The sequence below is a fragment of the Plecotus auritus genome (genome assembly GCF_963455305.1).
Source record: "Plecotus auritus genome assembly, chromosome: 8".
NCBI classification, from domain to species: Eukaryota; Metazoa; Chordata; class Mammalia; order Chiroptera; family Vespertilionidae; genus Plecotus; species Plecotus auritus.
In genome coordinates, this window is record NC_137782.1 from 61107499 (window position 1) to 61133232 (window position 25734).

The 25734-nt window shown below is 44.0% G+C and overlaps 1 protein-coding gene across 2 annotated transcripts in view; it reads left to right on the forward strand.

Annotated features, from left to right (window-relative positions):
- The window catches only part of UQCC1 (ubiquinol-cytochrome c reductase complex assembly factor 1), a 142958-nt gene continuing 117224 nt past the window's right edge, over window positions 1–25734 (forward strand). For both annotated transcript variants that reach the window (XM_080686260.1, XM_080686261.1), the window contains exons 1-2: window positions 1–97; window positions 11801–11911. In XM_080686260.1, the coding sequence (XP_080542386.1) occupies window positions 74–97; window positions 11801–11911 (135 nt within the window). In that variant the 5' untranslated portion in view covers window positions 1–73. The remainder of the gene's footprint in view (window positions 98–11800; window positions 11912–25734) is intronic.

The window sequence follows — 25734 nt, forward strand, 5'->3', positions numbered from 1 at the left end:
ATCCTGTGAAGGCGTAGCAGCAGCCGGGACTCCGGAAGCTCACCCTTCACCCGGAAATGGTTGTTGAGGAAACATGGCGTTGCTGGTGCGAGTCCTTGTGAGTGAAGGAATAATTTTGTGCGGTTGTCCGCGGGCCAGGGTTGGAGTCGGAGAGGACGGGGTGGGAGAAGCTGGAAGGAAGTGCACAGGGGGAGTCTGTGCGGCGGCGAGGCTGCGCGGCCGCTGCTCTGCGGGGAAACTGAGGCAGCTTCCCACCTCCCTCTACCCTTTTTGGCCGTGGTTTTACCCTCTTAGGAGGAGAGGGAGAGTGACATCGGATCTAAATTCGGTGCAGTTTGGTTTTCCTCAATCACCACCTGTGACCGCTTCCTCTCGGAGAGGCATCACGTGGGGCACTGATTTGAGTTTCGGAGACAGGGTTCTATCCAATCCCTGTTCTGTCACTGAGGTACCGTGTGACATCGGGCAAGTCACCCTGAGACCTCAGGAGCCTTACGTGAAAAACGAGGACGTTAATCTGAGGCCCTTTAGGATCCTGAGGTTTCCTGGGTTTGTTTCAGAGATCAGTAAGTCAATTCTTAACTACAGTTAAGTGGAATACTATTACAGATTATTAAGGTGAAAGCTGCACGAAAACTGAGGTCATATCTGTCGTTTTCACTTTGCCTCTTACAGTGTCTGGCATATCATAGGTGTTCAATAAATATTTGTTGAATGAATGAATGAAAAATGAAGTAGGGAAGGACTACTAGACTAATTAGCACCCTTATGGGAAGCTACTGCCCTTCTTGTGATTCAGTCCGGATCCTTCTAGCATACTGTGACCTCTAGGAACTAAAGGAGAAAGTAAGTGGCAGCAGAAAAAGGTTAGGAGGATACAGAGCTTAGTTGCTAACCATGGAGGGATGGGAGAGTATAATTTTAGCAAGTCTTTCAAAACCTGCCTCAAGGACATTGGTTTTTCATAGCTGAGACTGCCTATTCTTGCCTCTGGTTGTCTTTTGAGTTGTCATTTTATACTTTATAATATTTTACTATATGGCTTACAAGGACTGCAGATTTACTTATATTTCTTCTCAGCCTAGCAAAGTGCAGTGCCCAGTATTGCTGCTCAGTGTATATTTGTTTGAAGAATAGCTTTTATAACCTACAGAAAGATTCACTTGGTGGAGTAATTGTTGATGCAAGAGCAAAAATTGATTCAGATCAGGACTGCTGAGGAAATGATGACTAGGATGTCCCAAGTTATTTAGTTGTTTGTGTGTGTGTGTGTGTGTGTGTGTGTGTGTGTGTGTGTGTGTTTTACTTTTTAAGTATATTTTTTATTGATTTCAGAGAGGAAGGGAGAGGGAGAGAGATAGAAACATCAGTGATGAGAGAGAATCATTGATCGGCTACCTCCTGCACGCCCCCTACTGGGGATCGAGCCCATAACCTGGGTATGTGCCCTTGACTGGAATTGAACCCGGGACCCTTCAGTCCACAGGCTGATGCTCTGTCCATTGAGCCAAACCAGCTAGGGTCCAAGTTATTTAGTTTTTAAGATGGATATTTGGGGGAGGAGATGAAAAGGGCTGTATACCTGAAATCAACCCCTTGGTTTGTTTTGGAAGTTAGCGGATGCCCCTTAAATACTCTTTCTCCTGAGCATGTGGACTGTTTCAGGTTCATTTCTTCTTAGGTGGTAGCATCCATAGAATCTACTTCTCTGAATGGATTCTGTTAATTGGATCTGTCCTTAATTAGTTGGATCACCCGTATGCCCATTTATCCCTTTCTAGTAATCTTTTTAGGGGAAAATTAAGTTTAGATAAGGAAAGTCACTTTAACTTTATACAGTGACTAGAGGCCCGGTGCACGAAATTCGTGCATGGTGGGGGGTGTCCCTCAGCCTGGCCTGCACCTTCTCCAATCCGGGACCCCTCGGGGGATGTCCGACTGCCTCTCACAATCCAGGACCGCTGGTTCCTAACTGCTCGCCTGCCTGCCTGCCTGATCGCCCCTAACTGCTCCCCTGCTGGCCTGATTGCCCCTAAATGCCTCTGCCTTGCCTTGCACCTGGGACCCAGGATTCTCTCCTCTGACTGGTTGCAGGCACCCGGGACCCGGGCTTCCCTCCCTCTGGCCAGCCGTAGGCACCCAGGACCTGGGCCAGCTTTGCCTGGTCAGGCCACAGCCATAGGGGACCATGGGGCATATGGCTTGTCCCTCTCCCAGGCAGGGCTGCAGGTGCAGGCACAGCCGCTGGTGCCCGGGACCGCGGGGTGGGCAGCTTGTCTCTCCCAGGCTGCAGCCCCAGCCACTGGCACTTGGAACCGCGGGGCAGGCGGCTTGTCCCTCTCCCGGGCCACTGCCTGACTGGTCCCCATTCCTCTCTTGCAAGCTCATTTGTGCCTGCCTGGTCTCCATTCCTCTCTCCCCAGTGTTGAGTGTCTGAGCCTTTACGGCATAAGGGTGTGTTGATCATTTGCATATTAGCTCTTTATATATAGGATTCTTTGAAATCCTTTAAACATCTATATATATAAAAGTCCAGCGATTGGAACGGCTGAACGACTAGAAGAACAGGTGGCTATGATATGCACTGCGGCAGCCAACCAGCCTGATCCGGGCCCCGATTGGCACTCAATACCCTGATTGGGGGTGGGGCCAACTGGCCAATTGCCCGTGGCCCCTCCTCCTGGCTGGCCCTGCCCCGATTGGCCCCCCCACCCCAATAGGGAGCAGGGCCGGCTGGCCAACCACCGGGGCCCCTTCCCCCTGCCAGCCTGGGATTATAATGTAACTAGAGGCCCAGTGCATGAAATTTGTGCACTCAAGCGGGGGTCCCTCAGCCTGGCCTGCGCCCTCTTGCAGTCCCGGAGCCCTTGGGGAATGTCCGACTGGTGGCTTAGGCCCTCAACCTGGGTATGTACTCTTGACTGGAATTGAACCTGGGATCCTTCATACCCAGGTTGTGGGCCTAAGCCAGCAGTTGGACATCCTTAGTGCTGCCACAGAGGCAGGAGTGACTCCCACCACCACCACTGTACTCGCCAGCTATGAGCCCGGCTTCTGGCTCAGTGGCACTCCCCCTGTGGGAGCACACTGACCACCAAGGGGCAGCTCCTGCATTGAGTGTCTGCCCCTTGGTGGTCAGTGGGCGTCATAGCAACTGGTTGTTCAGCTGTTTGGTCAATTTGCATATTAGCCTTTTATTATATAGGATGTGTGACAAAGCAGTGGAAACTCCTATAGGACAGGTTGAAAGTGTCAGTAAACATGAAAGTAGCAGATATTTATGGATCACCTACTCTGAAGAGGTATTTGGGTTAGGCATGTGAGGAACTCACAGATACAGGAAAGTCCACATGTTTAGGAGTCTGAAGGCCCTTAGTTGTAAGCTTAGCTCTGTTACTTCTGTGGATGTGACTTTGAGCAAGTCCCCTAACTTCTTTGAGCCTCAGATTTTTTTTTTAACAGTAAATTTGATAGGGTTAATCAGAGAATCAAATGGGACCAGTGATATTTAAATGCTTTTCTAAATTAAAAAATTTTATTTTGAAGATATAAAAATTTTATTTTTAAAGTCAACATTGTAAACACATACCCACTATTAGGTTTTTTTGGGTTTGTTTGTTAATCCTCACCCAAGGATATTTTTTCCATTGATTTTTAAGAGAGTGGAACAGAGGGGGAGAGACAGAGAGAAACATTGATGTGAGAGACACACATCAATTGGTTATCTCCTGCATGCGCCCAACCAGGGCCAGGGATTGAGCCTGCAACTGAGGCACATACCCTTGACTGGAATCGAACCTGGGACCTTCAGTCCAAGGACTGCTCTATTCACTGAGCCAAACCAGCTAGGGCTAGATTTTTTAAAAAATACTAGTGGATCCCTGTAGTAGTTGTGGATGGATCAGAGAGAGCTGAAATTAGAGACCCCCAAAGTCAATCAGAAGGTACTTAAGTAATCCTGGAAGAAATGATAAAAGCCTATAGTAAGGGGTGAGGAGCAGTATGGTTAAAGAGGAAGAGATGCTTTCAATAGAAAAGAGAGTATATAAGGGCTTGATGAGAGGTTAGATATAGAGGGTGAGGGAGAAGGAGGAATCTTAACAGTGAGTCCCAGGTCAGCCTTTGATAACTGAGTTAATAGTAGTGTCCACTGAGAAGATCTGGCTGGAGATAGATATATTTTTTTCTTTTTTAGCAGCTAGAGAGTTGGTGTTCATGAGAGAGAACAAGACAGTGCTGTGATAAAGGTTATAGTTGAAGCAAGATGTTGTTGAGATTTCCTGGGCAATAATATTGACAGCTAACATTTATAGGGCACTTACCATGTGCTAAGCACTCTTACATACTTTATATATGTGAACTTAATCTTTACAACAGCCCTTTGAAAAGATAAGCACCATTATTTTTTCCATTTTACTGATAAGAAAATTGCACCACAGAGTGGTAGTGTTCCTGAAACATTCTCATTAGTCTTCCTTTGTTTTTTCTTCTTTTTGACTTACTGGTCTATTTTATTCCCTCTTCAATGATGGGTTTGGGAAGGAGGAGGAAACTAAAACACTGCTATTGCTGAGTAGCTCCAGCAGAGGAACTGGCCTTTTCAGTAATGCAATGGGACTTGCTTATAGTTTTACTAGAGGCCTGGTGCACGGATTCATGAACCAGTGGGGTCCCTTGGCCTGGCCTGGGGGGATTGGGCTGAAACCGGCTCTCTGACATCCCCCAAGCGGTCCCAGATTGCAAGAGGGTGGTTCTCGGGTGACGCACCCACACCCCAGAATTGGGCTCCCTCCTCTCTGGTTTCAGGTGCGTCACTCGAGAACCGCAGCTGCCAAGTCACCACAGCTCGGCAGCTTCTGTGATGAGCGTCTGCCCTCTGGCAGTCATTGCGTTTCATAACTACCAGTCAGATGGTTGCTTAGGCTTTTATATATATAGATGAGCTGTCCTGGACATTGGTGATCATTTTTGCTTTTCGTTGACAATAGTAGAAATTACAGAAAGGCACTCTGTACTTTAAAAATATTTTTAGTAAAATATACATTACATAAATGTACCATTTTAACCATTTTTGAGTATACAGTTAAGGGCATTAAATACATTCACATTGTTGTGCTACTATTACCACCAACATCCACTTTTTTCATCTTACAAAACTGAAACTCTGTACTCAGTCTAGGGCAATCACCATTCTACTTTCTGTCTTTCAGATTTTGACTATTCTAGGTACCTCAGATAAATGGAATCATACAGAATTTGTCCTTTTGTGACTGGATTATTTCACTTAGCATAATGCTCTCAAGGTTTATCCATGTTGTAGCATGTGTCAGAATGTTCTTCCTTTTTAAGGCTGAATACTATTCTATTGTGTATGCCAGTATATATTACTTTATGTTTATTCATTCATCTGTCAATGGACACTTGGGATACTATTGTGAAATAGTGTTACCATGAACATGGGTATACAAATATCTGTTTGGGTTTTCATTTCTTTTGTGGAATTATTGGAGTGTAAGGTAAGTCTATGTTTAATTTTTTGAGGAATTACCATTTAATTTTTTATAGCAGCTGAACCATTTTACATCCTACCAGCAAAGCACAGAATTCCAATTTCTCCATGTCTTCACCAATACTTGTTGATTTTATTTTCATAGTGGCCATCTTATTGGGTGCGAGGTGATATCTCATTATAATTTTGATTTGCTTTTCTCTAATGACTAGAGGCCTGGTGTGCGAAATTCGTGCACTCGGCAGGGAGGGGGGTCCTCAGCCCAGCTTGAACCCTCTTGCAGTTCGGGAGCCCTTGGGGGATGTCCGGGCCTAAGCCGGCAGTCGGACATCCTTTGCGCTTCTGCAGAGGCGGGAGAGGCTCCTGCAACCACTGCTGCGCTCGCCAGCCATGAGCCCGGCTTCTGGCTGAGCGGTACTCCCCCTGTGGGAGCACACTGACCACCAGAGGGAAGTTCCTGCGTTGAGCGCCAGGCCCCTGGTTGTCAGTACATGTCATAGCAACGGTTGTTTCGCCGTTCGGTCAGTTAGCATATTAACCTTTTATTATATAGGATTAGTGACATTGAGCATATTTTATATGCTTGTTGGCCTTTAAAATTATATCTTCAGAGAAATGTTTATTCAAGTCCTTTGCCCATTTTTAAATTGAGTACTGTTTTTTTATTATTGTTGTTGAGTTGTAGGAGTTCTTAATATATTCTGGATATGAATCCCTTATCAGATATATGATTTGGAAATATTTTCTCCCATGCCTTTTCACTTTTTGGTAGTATTCTTTGATGTACAAAAGTTTTTAATTTTGATGAAATTCAACTTAACTCTTTTTTTCTTTTGTTGCCTGTGCTTTTGGTGTTATATCCAAGAAATCATTGTCAAATCCAATATCATGAAGCTTTCCCTTATATTTTCATAGTTTTAGGTGTTAAATTTAGGTCTTTGGCTTGGCCAGTGTGACTCATTTGGTTGGGCATCATCCTGGGCATGGAAAGATTGCTGGTTCCATTCCTGGTCAGGGCAAAAGCCCAGTTGCAGTCTTGATCCCTAGTAGGGGCGTGCAGGAGGCAGCTGATTTATGTTGCACTCTCATATCATTGTTTCTCTCTTTTCCCTTCCTCTCTCTCTAAAAAATCAAAATTATTTAAAAAACAGTTTTTGACCTATTTTGAGTTAATTTTTGTATATGGTATAAAGTTTTACTATTTGTTATTTTCTTAGTGTATGCCCTGAGGATTATAATTAACATCTTAATTCATAACAATCTAGTTTGGATTATTACTAACTTGATTTCAATAATAGTATACAGTATAAAAACTTTGATTATATATTGCTTTGTCCCTTCCTTCCTCTTTTGTGCCATTATTGTCATTCAAATTACATCTTTATAGATTGTGTGCCCATCAACATAGATTTATAATTCTTGCTTTATTCAATTCTTCTAAATTAAAAAATAACTACAAGCAAAAAATACATTTAGAGCATTATAATAAGTTGAAATAAGTCAGTCAGAGGAAGACAAGTACCATATGATTTCACTTATATGTGGAATCTAATGAACAAAATAAACTAAGTAGAAATAGACTCATAGATAGAGAACAGACAGATAGCTTTCAGCAGGGAGGGGAGTTGTGGGAGTGGGTGAAAAAGGTGAGGGAATTAAGCAAAAACAAACAAATTCAGACACAGACAACAGTATGGTGATTACTAGAGGGAAAGGGGGTAAGAGATGGTAGAAGAGGGCATAAGGGACTAAATGGTGATGGAAGGAAATGACTTGGGGTGATGAACACATAATACAATATACAGATGATGTATTATAGAATTGTACACCTGAAAACATACAATTTTATTAACTAACTAGAGGCCCGGTGCATGAAATTCGTGCACAGGGGTGTGTGTGTCCCTCAGCCCAGCCTGCACCCTCTCCAATCTGGGACCCCTCGAGGGATGTCTGACTGCCCTTTTAGGCCCGATCCCACTGGGCCTCACAATCCAGGACTGCTGGCTCCCAACTGCTCGCCTGCATACCTTCCTGATTGCTCCTAACCGCTTCTGTCTGCCAGCCTGATCACCCCCTAACCACTCCCCTGCCAGCCTGATTGATGCCTAACTGCTCCCCTGCCAGCTGGTCACCCCTAACTGCCCTCCCCTGCAGGCCTGGTCACCCCTAACTGCTCTCCCCTGCAGGCCTGGGTCCCTCCTAACTGCCTTTCCCTGCAGGCCTGGTTGCCCCCAACTGCTCTCCCCTGCTGTCTTGGTCACCCCTAACTGCCCTCCCCTGCAGGCTTGATTGCCCTCAACTGCCCTTCCTTGCAGGCCTGGTCCCTCCAACTGCCCTCCCTTGCTGGCCATCTTGTGGTGGCCATCTTGTGTCCACATGGGGGCAGGATCTTTGACCACATGGGGGCAGCCATCTTGTGTGTTGGAGTGATGGTCAATCTGCATATTACGCTTTTATTAGCTAGGATAGAGGCCTGGTGCACCGGTGGGGGCCAGCTGGTTTGCCCTGAAGGGTGTCCTGGATCAGGGTGGGGGTTCCCTTGGGGCGTGGGGCAGCCTGGGCGAGGGGCCTGTGGTGGTTTGCAGGCCAGCCACACCCCTGGTGACCCAAGCGGAGGCCCTGGTATCTGGGGTTTATTTATGTTCTACAATTGCAACTTTGTAGCCTGGAGCGGAGCCAAGCCTTCTGCTTGCTCTGTGGCAGCAGCCTTTTTTGGGGGAATTTATGTATCTTCTATAATTGAAACTTTGTAGCCTTAAGCGGAGGCCTGGGCCCGCCAGGGTGTGCGGAAAGCTTGGCTTCCTCCATCACCGGGGGCAACCCTAGCCTCCTGCTCTTTCCAGCTCCGTGGCTGCCATTTCTGTTGGGCTATATTTATCTTCTATCATTGAAACTTTGTAGCCTTGAGTGGAGGCCTAGGCCGGCAAGGGCAGGCGGAAAGCTTGGCTTCCTCCATTGCCAGGGAAACCCAAGCCTCCCTCCTGCTCTCTGTGGCTGTAGCCATCTTGGTTGGGTTTATTTGCGTATTTGCTCTGATTGGCTGGTGGGCGTGGCTGGTGGGCATGGCTTGTGGGTGTAGTGGAGTGAGGGTTAATTTGCATATTACTCTTTTATTAGATAGGATGTCACCCAGTAAATTCAATTAAAAAGTAAAAAATAGTACATTTATACTATATTTTTTGTTTATTTAAATAGTTAACCATTGCCAGTGCACTTTACTTCTTCACATGGATTTAAGTTACTGTAGTATAAAAGGTCTTATTTTAGCCTGAAGATCTCCCTTTAGTATTTGTTGTAGGGCAGGTCTGTTATTGACAGATTTCCTCAGTTTTTGTTTATCTTAATATTTCCTTCACTTTTGAATAATAGTCTTAATATTTCCTTCACTTTTGAATAATAGCTTTGCTAGATATAGAATTCTTGTTTGACAGTTATTCCCCCTGCGCCCCCCCCCTGCCCCCAGCATTTTGAATATTTTATCCCACTGCCTTTTGGCCTCCATGATTTCTGAGGAGAAATTCGCTGTTAATGTTATTGAGGATCTCTTGTAAATGATAAGTCACTTCTCTTGCTGCTTTTAAGATTCTATCTTTTTATTGTTTTTCAGCAACTTGATTATGATATGTCTATTTGTGGATCTCTTGAGTTTATCCTACTTGGAGTTAGTTGAGTTTCTTAGATTTATAGATTGATTTTTAAAATCAAATTTGGGGTGTTTTCTGCCAGTATTTCTTAAAATACTTTTTTTCTGTTCTTTTATTTCTCTCTTCTCCTTTTGAGACTCCCAGTTATGCATATGTTGGTAACATTTGGTGATGTCCCATAGATCTCTGAGGTTCTGTTAAATTTTCTTTATTATTTTTTCTTTCTGTTCTTTAGGTTGGATAATCTCAATTGACCTGTCTTCAAGCTCACTGATTCTTCTGCTCAAATCTGTTGCACCCCTCTAGTGCAATGTTTATTTTATTTATTGTTCTTTTCAACTCCAGAATTTTTATTTTATTTATTGTTGTTATTATTATTATTAAGCCTCATCTGAGGACATACTTAGAGAGAGGAAGAAGGGGGAGAGGAGATGTGAGAGAGAAACATTGATCAGTTGCCTTCAGTCCGCTCCCTGATTAGGGATCAAATCCACAACCCAGGTATGTGCCCTGACTGGGATCGAGCCAGCAACCGTTTGATGCACGGGATGATGCTCAACCAACTGAGCCATTCCAGTTGGGTCAGAATTTTTATTTTTAGTTTCTCTCTTGATATTTTCTATCATTTTCATATTTTGCTATAGTTCTTTAGATATGGTTCCCTTTTGTTCTTAAATATTTAAAATAGCTGGTTCAGCCCTGTCCGGTTTGGCTCAGTGGATAGAGCGTTGGCCTGCGGACATAGGGTCCTGGGTTTGATTCTGGTCAAGGGCACATGCCCAGGGTTGCGGGCTTGATCCCTAGTGGGGGCATGCAGGAGGCAGCCAATCAATGATTCTCTCTCATCGTTGATGTTTCTATCTCTCCCTCTCCCTTCCTCTCTGAAATCAATAAAAATATATTAAAAAAATAAAAAATAAAATAGCTGGTTCAGAATCTTTGTCTAGTTTGTCTAATGTCTGGGCTTCCTCAGGGACAGTTCCTATTGATTTTTCTCCCTGTGAATTGATTTTTGTGTGTGGATTTTATTTCTTTATGTGTTTCATAAATTTTTTGTTGAAAACTGGTAATTTCAAATAATGTGGAAATCAGTTCTTTCCTTTCCCAGAGTTTATTATTGTATTTCTGTTTGGTGACTTTTCTGACTTAATTCTGTAAAGTTTGTATTCTTTGTTGTGTGCTCTCTGCTCAGTTAGCTTGGTGGTCAGATAATGTGTGATTGGAGAGTTCCTTAAATGCCTGGAACCAGTTAAGTCTCCCAGTTTTTGTTGAGGGGCTCCATATACATGTTGCGGCCTTCAACATTCTGCCTTAATCTTCACTTCCTGCTTGTGCAGAGTCTCAAAGTCCATCAGAGATGAGAGCTTAGGGCATTCTCAGGTCTTTTGTGTTTATGTGTACAGCTCTGGGTGTGGGCACAACCCTGTGCATGTGCATGGCCTTCAAATTCCCAGGAATATGTCAGAGCTTTTCAAAGTCCCTGTGAATATTTCATTCTGCTGCTTTCCTTTTTATTTTGTTAATCCTCACTCAAGGGTATTTTTTCCTTTGAATTTTAGAGAGGGAGGGGGGAGAAAAACATTGATGTGAGAGAGACATATCAATTGATTACCTCCCACGCCCCCAGCATGCTCTTTTTTAAAAAAATCCTCACCCAAGGATATTTTTCTATTGATCTTTTAGAAAGAGTGAAAGAGAGAGGAAAAGACAGAGAGAAACATTGATGTGAGAGAAACACATCCATTAATTGCCTTCTGTACGTGCCCTGACCAGGGCCCTGGCCAGGGAGGAGCCTACAACCAAGGTACATGCTCTTGACTGGAATTGAACCCTTTGGTGCACAGGTCCATGCTCTAGCCATTGGGCACACAGGCCAGGGCCCCTGCTTTTCCTTTTAAGCTTTATGTTTAACTTATTGTTTTCCCCAGTTATTATCCACTGCCTCAGGCAGCCACAAAGTTAAACTGCCTTTATTTGTTTGCAGTCAATGCTCTGGAGAAAGCGTTTTTCATACTGGGTGAGTTCCAAGCCTTGCAGATGGAGTGTTACTAGACAGATCAAATAATGTCATTCTTTGTGAATAAGGCTTTCAGGAGCATTGATCCTATTCAGGAGTCAACTCTTCTTCAGAGAAGACTGGTTCATTTTATTGAATATTGCTATTTAGAAACCAAGTCTGGATGCTACATGTATGTGATCATTGCTACCAGGCTGTCATTGCTACCAGTCTATAATTTCTTCCAGGCCCAATCAGGACAGGGGTAGGAAATATATGTGTGTGTGTGTGTATACCAATTACTTTTAATTCCAGCCCAATACACAAGGTTTATTCTACCCTTCTGCCTTTTCATATTTGTCAACTTCTTTCTCTTATAGAAACTTGACCCTTCATTGTTAATATATTTACTGATTTGCTCAAATCCTTCCAGCATGTAATCAGTTATGTGAAAGCTCAGATTGGACACCCTAACAAAGTGGGATGAGGCATAAGTGATAAGCATGGGGAGGCTTGATCCTGGTTCTATTTTGGATGTTCTCCTTTCATGTGCCCTGTTTTGGCAGAATTTCTAAATTTATATATGCTCCTTGCCTTCTACATATGGAGTCTGATATAGATTTTTGACGGATGTTTTCTTTCTTTCTTTAGAGGAACCAGATTCCAATTAGCATCTCCCAGTGGGTTCCAGTATGCAGCCGGTTGGTACCTTTGTCTCCTACACAGGGACAGTGGGGCAGGGCTCTGTCTGGCATTTTCCAGGTAAGGTTTGTTGTTCCTTTGGTTGGTATGAAAACCTTAGTGTTTATGTGCAAATGTCATGTATTTATAGATTAGCCAAGCAAATTGTGTGATGGAAAAAACCTCATGAGACCACTCCTGGGTCCCTGTGGTGCCAGCTCAGGACTGATTCCTGCAGTATGGTGTCTAGGGCGTTGCTTCTAAATACCCCAACAGTGGAACTTAGCCTAGGATACCATGCTACAGTCTGATGATTTTTACTGTTGGGAGTGTTTCCATATATTCATCTCAGAGTTAACTTTTCTTCAGTTTTCTTTTCATAGATGCTTTATTTTTTTGGGGGGGGAGGGGGAGAGGAAGAATGTTTCTTTCTTTGTTTTTTCTTTTTATGAACATAAAATCCAAAGAATTATTTGAGACTTTAGTTTACTATTGGCACATGATTTATTATGATGTAGTTTACTGTGGACACTCCTTGAAAGTTTTTCCTCCTGATTTTTGTTAACCATGAAACTAATTTAGTAATAAAGGAAATAAAAATCACTCATGACCTCAAACCTGAAAACATCTGCTGGTTCTTTTCCAGTCTGTGTGTGTACTAATTTTTTCCTTAGGTACATTAACAAATATCCACAGAATTTTATGTTCTGGTACCTTTTCATTTATTAGAGCAGATATTATTCATATTGTTGGGTAGAGTTCATAGTTACATTTTTAATTATTATATGTCATTCTATTTACTTACCTTTTGTTTAATATTAAAATTATTTCCAAAATTTTTTGCCATTATAGGTTTTAATGCAGTTATAATTTTCTTGACACATAGTTTTTCTTATTTTTAATAATTAAAGATAAATTCCTAGGCGGGTATACCCTTGGTCAAAGGGTATGAACATTTTCTTCTCCAAAAGCTATTTTAATTTATGCTGCCACCAGCAATGTATATATAACTAGTTTTTCATCCTTATCTCCCCTAAATTAGGTATTTAAAAACTGTTTAAACTAAGTGGTTAGGAAATATTACCTTGTTTTGCTTTGCATTTATTTGTCTACCTAACAGGGTTAATTTAAACATTTTTTTTCTTTATCAGTTGTATTCCAAATTGGAAAAATTGTATGCTTATATAATTTCTCCATTTATTTACTGGGACTTTATTTTTCTTACCAATTTGTTTATTGATTTATTTATTTTCTTACCAATTTATATGAATTCCTTCTGTAGCCATTAACTTTCTTTTCTATATTTGATGCAGTTAAAATTATTTTTGATATAAATTACTAGTACAGACAGTCCCCAACTTACAATGATTTGACTTATGATTTTTGACTTTACAATGGTATAGAAGCCATACGCACTCAGTAGAAACCATACTTCAGTTTTGAATTTTGATCTTTTCCTGGGCTAGTGATATGTGGTTTAATGTATGATGCTGAGCATTGGTAGCAAGCCATAGCTCCCAATTAGCCACATGATCACGAGGGTAAACAACTGATACTATATAGTGTATGCATTGTGTTAGGTGATTTTGCCCAACTGTAGACTAATATAAGTGTTCTGAGTAAGTTTAAGGCTAGGCAAAGTTATGTTCAGTAGGTTAGGTGTATTAAATGCATTTTCGACTTACAGTGTGTTTATTGGATTGTGACTCCATTGTAAGTCAAGGAGCATCTGTATATATACTTATGTATTTACTTATCTATACTAATAAAAGGGTAATGTGCTAATTAGGGTGGACGTCTTCTGGACATCTATCTGGATGTCCATCTGGACAAAGCCACAGTGGCTGCGAGGCCTGGGGCTCACAGCAGCCTTGAGCCCCGGCGGCTGTGAGAGGGGGCAGGCTGGGCTGAAGGACCTTCCCCAGTGCACGAATTTTCGTGCACCAGGCCTCTAGTCTATAATAATAGAAGAGTAATATGCTAATTAGACTGGACGTCATTCTGAATGAAGCCGGGGCTGGAGCGAAGACCCGGTCCCAAGTGCCTGCCGGCGGCCGGAGGGAAGCCCGGGTTCCAGGTGCCAGAGGGAAGCTGGTGCCGGCAGCCGGGGGAAGGAAGGCCTACTCTTGCATGAATTTTGTGCATTGGGCCTCTAGTATAAATATAATGTATTAAGATATTTAAAATATAGAGTAATTCCCTTCAATTAGTATGTAAACCATGCCTTTCTGAAGAAATGTCTTGTTTGTCCTTTTGTCCTTGTATTTCCTGGGCTTCTTACTAAGCTAGACACAGAGTAGGTATTAAATGTATGTTGAATAAATAAATAAAGAATATCTCAAATTTATGGTGAATAAATAAAGGCATCTACTCTGGGTAGTCAGGCAGCTATTTTTTTTCAGAGTTGGGCTATGTTCTGTTACTTTTTTGTGCATTGAAAAATTTTAATAGAATTTATCTCAATCATTTGTTATTTGTGTGTGTATAGATGGTGGTGGTGGGGGAACTAATTATATGACTCTGAGTTATGTTTCATTTTTTGAATCATAAACATTTTTGGGGTACCTTATATATACCAGGTATTGTATTAGGCTCTGGGACAGCATTATAGCAAAGCATCTACATAAATAACTTAGGGTGGTTTATTTCATGCTGACAAGATGTAATTTTAGCCAATGTAAATAAATTGGACATTTTGTCATATTGACTGTACCTGGGTATATACTAGTATATTCCCATCTTTGAGAACCCCTGGTCAGAAACCTCTGCCTCAGAATGATATTCTCAGGTACATGTCTGACAAGCAAATTTGGCTCAGAATGAGAAAGAACTTTTGAGTTAATTAGAATTGTGGTGTAATGGATGTGTGGGTTGCATTTTGACAGTAAATTTACTCTCATTGGACATATTGAGGCAATGGTTGGGAGCCTGTATTTTAAGGGCATGACATAAAAGAATCTTTCTTTGAATGAGTGGTAGTATCAGGTGATATCTAAGGTAGTGTCAAAGTTATAAGCATATTATCTTTAAAAAGCTAGGGACATTGTATTCTCATCTCTGTCTTTCCTAAATAATCTCTTGAAGTTGTCATAGTATGATAAGTCTGCTTTTAAAAAATTTTTTTGAAATAATTTAAACATACAGAAAAGTTGTAAAAATAGTATATACCCTTCATCTAGCTTCCTTGAATGTTAACATCCTATGTAACCATAGTGCAATTATTGAAACCAGGAAATTAACATTGATATAATACTATTAACTAATCAACACACCTTTTTCCAGTATTTCTCCCCCCTGATGTCCTTTTGTAGTCTCTCAATATGGGTTTGTGTAATATTTTCTTATAATTGGACTAGAGGCCCAGTGCCTGAAAGTCGTGCACTGTGGGGGGGTGGTGTCCCTCAGCCCAGCCTGCACCCTCTCCAATCTGGGACTCCTCGAGGGATGTCCAACTGCCAGTCCCTGCGGGATCGGGCCTAAACTGGTAGTCCGACATCCCTCTCACAATCCGGGGCTGCTGGCTCCTAACAACTTGCCTGTCTGCCTGCCTGATTGCCCCTAACCGCTTCTGCCTGCCAGCCTGATAGCTCCCTAACCACTCCCATGCCGGCATGATTGACACCTAACTGCTCCCCTGCCGGCCTGATCACCCCCAACTGCCCTCCCCTGCAGGACTGGTTGCCCCCAACTGCCCTCCCCTGCAGGCCTGGTTTCCCCCCCCACCAACTGCCCTCCCCTGCAGGCCTGGTTTCCCCCCCCACCAACTGCCCTCCCCTGCAGGCCTGGTTTCCCCCCCCACCAACTGCCCTCCCCTGCAGGCCTGGTCGCCCCCAACTGCCCTCTTCTGCTGGCCATCTTGTGACAATGTGGGGGTGGCCATCTTGTGGTGACCATCTTGTGACGACATGGGGGCAGCCATCTTGTGACGATGTCAGAGCGGCCTTCTGGTGATGATATGGGGATGGCCATCTTGTGGTGGCCATCTTGTGACGACGTGGGGGCGGCCATATTGTGATGTGAGGGTGTGAGGGTTAATTTGCATATTACCTCTTTATTATATAGGATTGAGGTTATGCATTTTTGGCAAAAGTAATGTTCCTTTCTCAGTGCATCATATTGGGATACTTGCTGCCAATATGTCTTATTACTAGTGATGTTAACTTTGATCACTTGGTTATTAAATTGGTGTCTGTCAGGTTTCCCTACTATAAAGTTATCATTTTTCTCTTTTTAATTAGTAAGTATCTTGTGAGAAGACACTTTGAGACTATGCAAAGATTCTTTTTCTGATCATACTTTTACTTACTACATTTACCATCCATCAGTGGTTCTTGTTTTAAAATGATACATAATACTAATTAATTTAAAATTTGTGATTAAAAACATAACATTAAATTTACAATCTTAACCATTTTTAATTGTACAGTTCAATAGTGTAGAGTATAATCACATTGTTGTACAGCAGATCTCTAGAACTTTTTCATTTTATGAAACTGAAACTCGATATCCATGCAAAACTCTTTCCCCACTCTCTGCCTTTCGTAAACACCTTTCTACTTTCTGTTTCTATGATTTTGACTACTTTACATACTTCATATGAATGGAATATGCAGTATTTGCTCTTTTGTGACTTATTTTGCTTAGCATAATGTCCTCAAGATTCATCCATGTTATATCATGTAACAGGGCTTCTTTTTTAAGGCTGCATAATATTCCATTATATGTATATACCATATTTTCTTTAGCTAGTTATCTATAGATGGGCATTTGGGTTGCTTCCACATCTTGGCTATTGTGAATAATGCTGTAATACATGTAAGTGTGCAAGTATTTATTTATTCCATTATTTATTTACTAGAGGCCTGGTGCACGAAATTCGTGCACGGAGGGTGTGTGTCCCTAAGCCCAGACTGTACCCTCTCCAATCTGGGACCCCTCGAGGGCAGTTGGACATCCCTCTCACAATCCAGGACTGCTGGCTCCCAACCACTCGCCTGCCTGCCTGTCTGATTGCCCCTAACCGCTTCTGCCTGCCAACCTGATCACCCCCTAAGCACTCCCCTGCCAGCCTGATCGACACCTAACTGCTCCCCTGCTGGCCCGATTGCCCCTAACTGCCCTCTGCTGCTGGCCCGGTAACCCCTAACTGCCCTCCCTTGCCAGCCTGATCACCCCTAACTGCCCTCCCCTGCTGGCCTGGGTCCCCCCCAACAGTTCTTCCCTGTAGGCCTGGGTCCCCCCCCAACTGCCCTCCCCTGCTGACCTGGTCACCCCTAACTGCCCTCCCCTGCTGGCCTGATTGCCCACAACTGCCCTCCCCTGCTGGCCTGGGTCCCCCCAACAGTCCTTCCCTGCAGGCCTTATCTCCCCCAACTGCCCTCCTCTGCCAGCCCGGTCACCCCTAACTGCCCTCCCCTGCTGGCCTGATCACCCACAATTGCCCTCCCTTGCTGGCCATCTTGTGGCAGCCATCTTGTGTCCACATGGGGGCAGCCATCTTTGACCACATGGGGGCGGCCATCTTGTGTGTTGGAGTGACGGTCAATTTGCATATTACTCTTTTATTATATAGGATATCAGGAGCTCATGGGTGTTTATTTTCATCTATGAGTTATAATTCACTATTCTGATTATTTATTTTGTTAATCTAATTCTCCCAGCTTTGGCTGTTGGGAACTCCTTCAAGTTCCTTTCTACATGCCTTCATCATTTAAAAAAATATTTTTATTGATTTGGGAGAGGGAGAGAGAGATAGAAACATCAAGGGTGAGAGAGAATCACTGATTGGCCGCCTCCTGTACATGGGCATGTGCTCTGACCAGGAATCAAACTGTGCCACTGAGCCAAGTCGGCTGGGCATCTTCATCATTTTTTAACACTTATTTTCTGGCACTGCAAGATATTTCAGGTTCATGTTATATTTTCTTTGCTCTAGCCTGGGATTCAACAGTTTCTCCGAGGAGCCTTGGTTCATTTTCTTGGAGAATGGTTACTAATTGTGCATGAGCCTGTGTTATTAAATTTTACTTAGGTTTTTGAAAGCTGTGTGACATAGAGTCATCTGAATATATGTTCTACCGTTTAATGAACTTTACTTCTTTAAGCTTTAGTGTTCTCATTTCTGAACTGGGGAAAGAAATGTTATCTATTTTTGAATGTTTGTTGTGAGATAAACATTGTAAGTAAAACACTAAGCATATAGGTGCTGGGCATATTGGAGATCTTCAATAAGTTGTAGTAATTTTTTATTTTTTTTTGTCCTCACCTGAGAATATTTTTCCCATTTATTTATTTATTTATTTATTTATTTATTTATTTAGAGTAGAGGGGAAGGTGGCAGGGGGCTGGGGGAACATAGATGTGAAAGAGACACATTTACTGATTGCCTCTCATTTGGACTCCCCAACTGGGCCAGGGATTGAGCCTGCAACCGAGGTAAGTGCCCTTGACTGGGAATCAAACCTGCAACCTTTCGGTCTGCTGGCTGACGCTCTAAACACTGAACCAAACTGGCCAGGGCTGTAGTAAATATGTTTGTTGCTACTATGTTCATGCTGCTGAGATAAATTTTATCCTCAAGGTGTAAATTGAAACTTTAAAAAGGAAGTTGGTGCTAAAATTATATTAAGCAAGTTGCCACCTTTCCCTGGGTCTTAGTTTCCTCATCTGTGAAATGAAAAGGTTGGATTTAGATGTCTAAGATTTCTTCCAGCTCAAGTGTTGTTATTCTAAGTTACTTCTAAGTTCTTGTATTGCTTTTTCTCCAAGCTAAACAGTCTCAATTCATTTTAACCTTTCCACTAAGACCTTTTATTCATCTCTTTGATCATTCCTGTGGTTTTTTTCTGGACCTTCTCCAGGTTGTCCTATTTAAACACACACACACACACACACACACACACACACACACACACACAACATGAAAAACAATCTGCCTAGTTTTTATTGAGTGTCGCTCCATGCCCAGAATGGTGTTGAGTATTGGGTCAGAAAATAAAAGAAGTTTAAGCTAGACTGAGCCATAGTAGAGCTTATACTTTTGCTAAAAGGACCAGACACACCCATGGTAATCAAGAAACACTTGAGTCCTTCCCTTCTTCTCTTTTCCTTTTCCCTTCTTCCCTCCCTCCCTTCCTTCTGGGTCTCTTCATTTTCAGAACCTTTTTGGAAGCAAAATATAAGGGCAAAATCTTATATATTTTTTAACACAGGGCTGTCTGAAAAAGTTTATTTTTGAAGTTGTCTGGAACAGGTCTTTACATTTATATTATGCATTATAGTTTTCATATCGCTTTAACATACATTATTTTGATTCTCAAATAAATTTATGAGATAGGAAGAGCTAGAGTTTCAGCCTATGTCTTCTGACTCAGTGGTTTTCTCTTTCTATTATACCATAGCTTCCTCACCTCTGCCTTCTCATTCATCTCTCTCCTGCTCACTTCTTTTTTTTAAAAAAAAAAATATTTTTATTGATTTCAGAGAAGAAGGGAGAGGGAAAGATAGAAACATCAATAATGAGAAAGAAACATTGGCTGCCCCTGCCCCCTCCCGACACCCTACATCAGGGATTGAGACTGTTATCTGGGCATATGCCCTGACCAGGAACGAACTGTGACCTCCCGGTGCATAGGTCAATGCTCAACCACTTAACCATACTGGCTGGGCTCCTGCTCACTTCTTAAGTCTTCTCTATGAAGGCTTTTCTGACGATTCTAGGTCATTCTTTTCCATCTACAAATTTCTGTTGTTTACTAGTACACTGCCTATTCCACATCTTAAGCATTTTTGTACATTTTATTGAAGTATAATAAAAACACAGAAAAAGGAATAAATCATTAGTGTACAGCTCAATGAATTATTACAAAGTAAACATAACCAGCATCCAGGTCAAGAAGTAGAACCCCAAAAGCCTCCTTGATCCCCTCTCGTCACTACCCATAAGCAAGGTTAACCGTGGTCTTCACTTTGAACACCGTGGAGTAGTTTTGCCTTTTATATATATGGTACATACTTTCTTGTGTTTGCTTTTATTCAACTTTGTTTCAGAAATTCATCCATGTTGTTTTGTGTAGTAATAGTTTATTCATTCTTATCCTATATAATAAAAGCCTAGTATACAAATTGTCCCTTGGGCGGTTGTTCGTCTGGGAGATTGGGAGTTTGACCACTCGTTATGATGTGCGCTGACCACCAGGGGATGGTGTGTAACATGGCAGGCGTTGGCAACACAGCGCTGGCAGTGGGCGGCAGTGGAGGTGCAGCTGGCCCTGTTGGGCTCTGACGAGAGTGGGACGCAGCGGGATGGTGGAACAGGTGAGGGGGCAGTGCCAGGCCAAGGTGGGGTTCCAGGTGGGGTTGTGGGGCTGTGAGGCTGGAGGTGCGAGCTGGGGCCCCGATCTCTGCAGGTCATCCCGAATTTGTGCACTGGGCCTCTAGTTGTGATATAATATCATATGGATATACCACGATTAATTTATCTATTCTTCTATTGATGGGTATTTGTATTGTTTCCAGTTTGGATTTTTATTAATACTGCTGCTTTGAATACTCTTGTACCTGTTTTTTGGTGAACATATGTACACATTTCTGTTGGAGTATATGTACTTAGAAATGAAATTACGGAGTCATATAGGATGTGCATACATTCACTTTCGATACTGCCAAATAACTTTCCAAAGTGAACATACTGTTTTATACTTCCACCAACAGTGTATGAGAGTTCTAGTTGCTCTACATCCTTGCTAACCCTTTTATTGTGTGTGTGGTAGGTGATCTTTAAAATGTGATCTTTGATTCTGTTTCACGAGTAGTGAGTCTTCTTTCTCTTCTCCACAAGTTATGAGCTTCTCGAGGATAGGGATTCTGTTTGTATTCTAAAACCTGGTACAAGGCTGGCATTTTATAGGGGTTGGATGAATGAAGCAGGTAAGGACAGGAAGGAAATAATAAGACATAACCATACAGGTGGTTTCATTTGTTACTTCAACATATATTGAGTGTTACCCATGTACCATGCATTGTACTTGATCCTGGTATTCTACCTAGTTCCTACTGTCATGGATCTTTTAGGTAGTAGTGATAGAAAAATAAGCAAGTAAATATATATCCTATATAACAAAGAGGTAATATGCAAATTGACCATCACTCCAACACACAAGATGGCTGCCCCCATGTGGTCAAAGTTGACCGCCCCCATGTGGACACAAGATGGCCACCACAAGAAGGCCAGCAGGGGAGGGCAGTTGTGGGCAATCAGGCCAGCAGGGGAGGGCAGTTGGGAGGGACCAGACCTGCAAGGGAGGGCAGTTGGGGGTGACCAGTCCTGCTGGGGATGGCAGTTAGGGGGGACCAGGCCTGCAGGGGAGGGAAGTTGGGGGGGGACCAGGCCTGCAGGGGAGGGCAGTTGGGGGGGACCCAGGCCTGCAGGGGAGGACAGTTGTGGGGGACCAGCCCAGCAGAGGAGGGCAGTTGGGGGCAACCAGGCCTGCAGGGGAGGGCAGTTTTGGGGGACCCAGGCCTGCAGGGCAGGGCAGTTAGGGGTGACCATGTTGGCAAGGGAGGGCAGTTAGGGGTGACCGGGCATGCAGGGGAGGGCAGTTGGGGGTGACCATGCCTGCAGGGGAGGACAGTTAAGGGCGACCAGGCCGGCAGGGGAGGGCAGTTAGGGGTGACCAGGTCAGCAGGAGAGGGCTGTTAGGGGCAATCGGGCTGGCAGGGGAGCAGTTAGCCGTCAATCAGGCTTGCAGGGGAGTGGTTAGGGGGTGATCAGGCTGACAGGCAGAAGCAGTTAGGGGCTATCAGGCAGGCAGGCAGGCGAGCAGTTGGGAGCCAGCATTCGTGGATTGTGAGAGGGACGTCCGACTGCCCATTAAGGCCCGATCCTATCGTGATTTGAGAGTGTGCAGGCTGGGCTGAGGGACACCCCCTCCCACCCGTGCACGAATTTCATTGCACTGGGCCTCTAGTGTGTGTGTGTGTGTGTACATACTGAGTGGCCAGATTATTATGGCCACCCCATTAGTACTTCATTGGGCCACCTTTTGCCTTCAATACTGTGGTGATTCTTCTTGGCATTGACTCCACAAGATGTTGAAAGGTGATGCGAGGAATCTGACACCATGCCTGATGAATTGCACTGTCCAGTTCTGTGAGATTTGATGGTTTTGGAACCAGCTGCCTAATGGTTCTTTTAACTTTGACCCACAAATGATCAATTGGATTGATATCTGGTGATTGTGGGGGCCACCTAAGCAAGGTAAAGTCTCCCTCATGTTCTTGAAACCACTCCTGCACAATATGAGCACCGTGGCGCATTGTCTTGTTGGAAGAAGCCATCTCCATTGGGATACGCCATCAACATGATAGGATGAACTTGATCAGCAACGATACTTAGGTATGTTGTGCTATTCAGACGTTGTTCCACATGAATTAAAGGGCCCAAATCATGCCAGGAGGACATGCCCCAAACCATAATACTGCCCCCACCAGCTTGAAGGGTTGTACTCATGCATGTGGGGTGCATGCTTTCATGGTCTGGCCCTCTAGCAACTTCAGCGTGAAATTATAGCTAATTTGCCTACAAATGTCAGGTGGTCATAATAATCTGGCCACTCAGTGTGTGTGTGTGTGTGTGTGTGTGTGTGTGTGTGTGTATGGTTGTACATTGTAATGAGTACTGTGAATAAAATAAACAGGCTACTACTATGATAGAGAATAATGGGATAATAACTATTTTAGATAAAATGGTCAGAGAAGGCCTCTTTGAAGTGACATTTGAGTATTTCAAGGGTATTTTTTCTCTTTTACAAAAATTATTGATATCTTTTGAATTTAAACAAAGGAAAAAATTATGTCTTTAAAGATCAAGGGAGTCTTTTTGGTAGCCACTGGGGTACAAAAAAGTAAACGTGTGTGCTTTTAGAGGTGTGTAGGTATGGGGAAGCTAGATGTTGTCCTTGGTACTAGATACCTAGGTAATTCAGTAGTTCAATATAGTGTTAAATGTTATCTAATGATTAATGGTAGGACAGAAGTACATCAGGTAATGAGACAGTCATAGAAGCAATCTGTTGGTTATTCTTGGAGTTATGGGCAAAGAGAAAACTCATGAAATCTAATAGAAGAGAACTCTCCCCAAAGCTGAAACTGCTGTTGGTTGTTTTTTGAACCTGTCTAAGTGCTTTGTGTTTTAGATGGACTATTACATTGATGTATGTGATGTAATGGGATGTGTTTTGTGTTTAGTCTGTGTTTTACAAAGCCTGCTTGATACCTATGAGTAAAAGTTTAAGTGTCCTTGGGACTGACCAGAAGAATCCTGACTAATGTCCTTGTTTGGAAAGAAAAGTAAATAGTACCTCTCCACAATTAGAAATTCCATTTTTTCTTCATTAGGATTATTGAAAACATTATTTTCATTTCAAGTGTCTCATGTCTCCTTGCAATAAGCCAGCATTGGAGGATAATCCTCCTCCTGCCCCCTCCCCATCCCTTCCTATATAATAAAAGAGTAATATGCAAATTGACTGTACCTCCGCTACAGCCACAAGCCATGCCCACAAGCCAATCAGGAGGGAGTATGCAAATCCAACCAAGATGGCTGTGGCCATAGAGAGCAGGAGGGAGGCTTGGGTTTCCCCGGCAATGGAGGAAGCCAAGCTTTCCGCCTGCCTTTGCCGGCCTAGGCTTCCACTCCAGGCTACAAAGTTTCAATTATAGAAGATAAATAAATTCCAACAAAAATGGCGGCAGCCACGGAGCTGGAGAGAGCAGGAGGCTAGGGTTGCCCCCAGTGATGGAGGAAGCCAAGCTTCTGCAGCCCTGGCCTGCTTTGGCCTCCACTTAAGGCTACAAAATTTCAATTATAGGAGATAAATAAATCCCAACAGAAATGGCTGCCGCCACAGAGCGAGCAGAAGGCTTGGCTCCGCTCCAGGCTACAAAGTTTCAATTGTAGAAGATAAATAAATCCCAGATACCAGGGCCTCCGCTTGGGTTGCTGGGGGGCATGGCCGGCCTGCAAACCACCACAGACCCCTCGCCCAGGCCACCCCACGCCCCAAGGGAACCCCCACCCTGATCCAGGACACCCTTCAGGGCAAACCAGCTGGCCCCCACCTGTGCACCAGGCCTCTATCCTATCTAATAAAAGAGTAATATGCAGATTGACCATCACTCCAACACACAAGATGGCTGCCCCCATGTGGTCAAAGATCCTGCCCCCATGTGGACACAAGATGGCCAGCACAAGATGGCCAGCAGGGGAGGGCAGTTGGGAGGGACCAGGCCTGCAAGGGAGGGCAGTTGTGGGCGATCAAGCCTGCAGGGGAGGGCAGTTAGGGGTGTCCAGGCTGGCAGAGGAGGGAAGTTGGGGGCGACCGGGCCTGCAGGGAAGGGCAGATGGGGGGGGGGGACCCAGGCCTGCAGGGGAGAGCAGTTGGGGGTACCAGGCCTGCAGGGGAGGGCAGTTAGGGGTGACCATGCCTGCAGGGGAGGGCAGTTAGGGGTGACCAGGCCTGCAGGGGAGGGCAGTTAGGGGCAAACAGGCTGGTAGGGGAGCAGTTAGGCATCAATCAGGCTGGCAGGGGAGTGCTTAGGGGGTGATCAGGCTGGCAGGCAGAAGCAGTTAGTGGCAATCAGGAAGGCAGGCAGGCGAGCAGTTGGGAGCCAGCTGTCCTGGATTGTGAAAGGGATGTCTGACTGCCCGTTTAGGCCCGATCCCAGTAGAATCGGGCCTAAACGGGCAGTCAGACATCCCTCAAGGGGTCCCAGATTGGAGAGGGTACAGGCTGGGCCGAGGGACACCGCCCCATGCATGAATTTCGTGCACCAGGCCTCTAGTTTTATTATAAAGATTAGAGGCCCAGTGCATGAAATTCATGCACGTGGGCGGGGGTGGCGGGCACGGTCCCTCAGCCCAGCCTGTGCCCTCTTTCAGTCTGGGACCTCTCAGGGGATGTCCGTCTGCCGGCTTAGGCTCGATCCCCGGGGATTGGGCCTAAGCTGGCAGTCAGACATCCCTCTCACAGTCTGGGGCTCTCGCAGTCCGGGTCCCCTCGTTCCTTACTGCTCGCCTGCAGTGGAGGCAGGAGAGGCTCCTGTCACCGCTGCTGCACTCACCAGCTGTGAGCCCAGCTTCTGGCTGAGCGGCACTCCCCCTGTGGGAGTGCACTGACCACCAAGGGACAGCTCCTGCGTTGAGCGTCTGCCCCCTGGTGGTCAGTGCGCATCATAGCAACCAGTTGTTCTGCCAGTTGTTCTGCCATTTGGTCGATTTGCATATTAGGGTTTTATTACATAGGATAATACAACATTATTGAGAGCTTGGAAACTAGATTCTTAAATTCACGCATAGTCCTACTAATTTAATGAAGTAACTTTTTCATTTTAGTGTGTTCCTTCCTAGGCTTGCCCATATGCATTCATATTTTTACCTATAATTTTATACATATTAATGTGTTTTTTCATGTTGCTAAAAATAATAATCTAGTGTAAGTTATGGACTTTGAGTGATAATGATGTGTCTATATAGGTTCATTGATTGTAACAAATGTACTACTCTTGTGGAGGATCATGATAATAGGGGATGCTTTGTGTATGGGGGAGAGTGGATATGTATATTGGAGCGCTCTGTGCTTCCTGCTCATTTTTCTTTTTCTTTTTTTAATTTCTTTATTGATTAAGGTATCACATATTTGTCCTCATTCCCCCATTCCCATCCCAAACCCCTCCCCACGCATGCCCCCACCCCCCTGTTGTCTGTGACCACTGGTTAGGATTATATGCATGCATGCAAGTCCTTTGGTTGATCTCTCCCCCTTACCCCCACCCTCCCCTACCTTCCCTCTGAGGTTTGACAGTCTGATCGATGCTTCCCTGTCTCCGGGTCTGTTTTTGTTCAT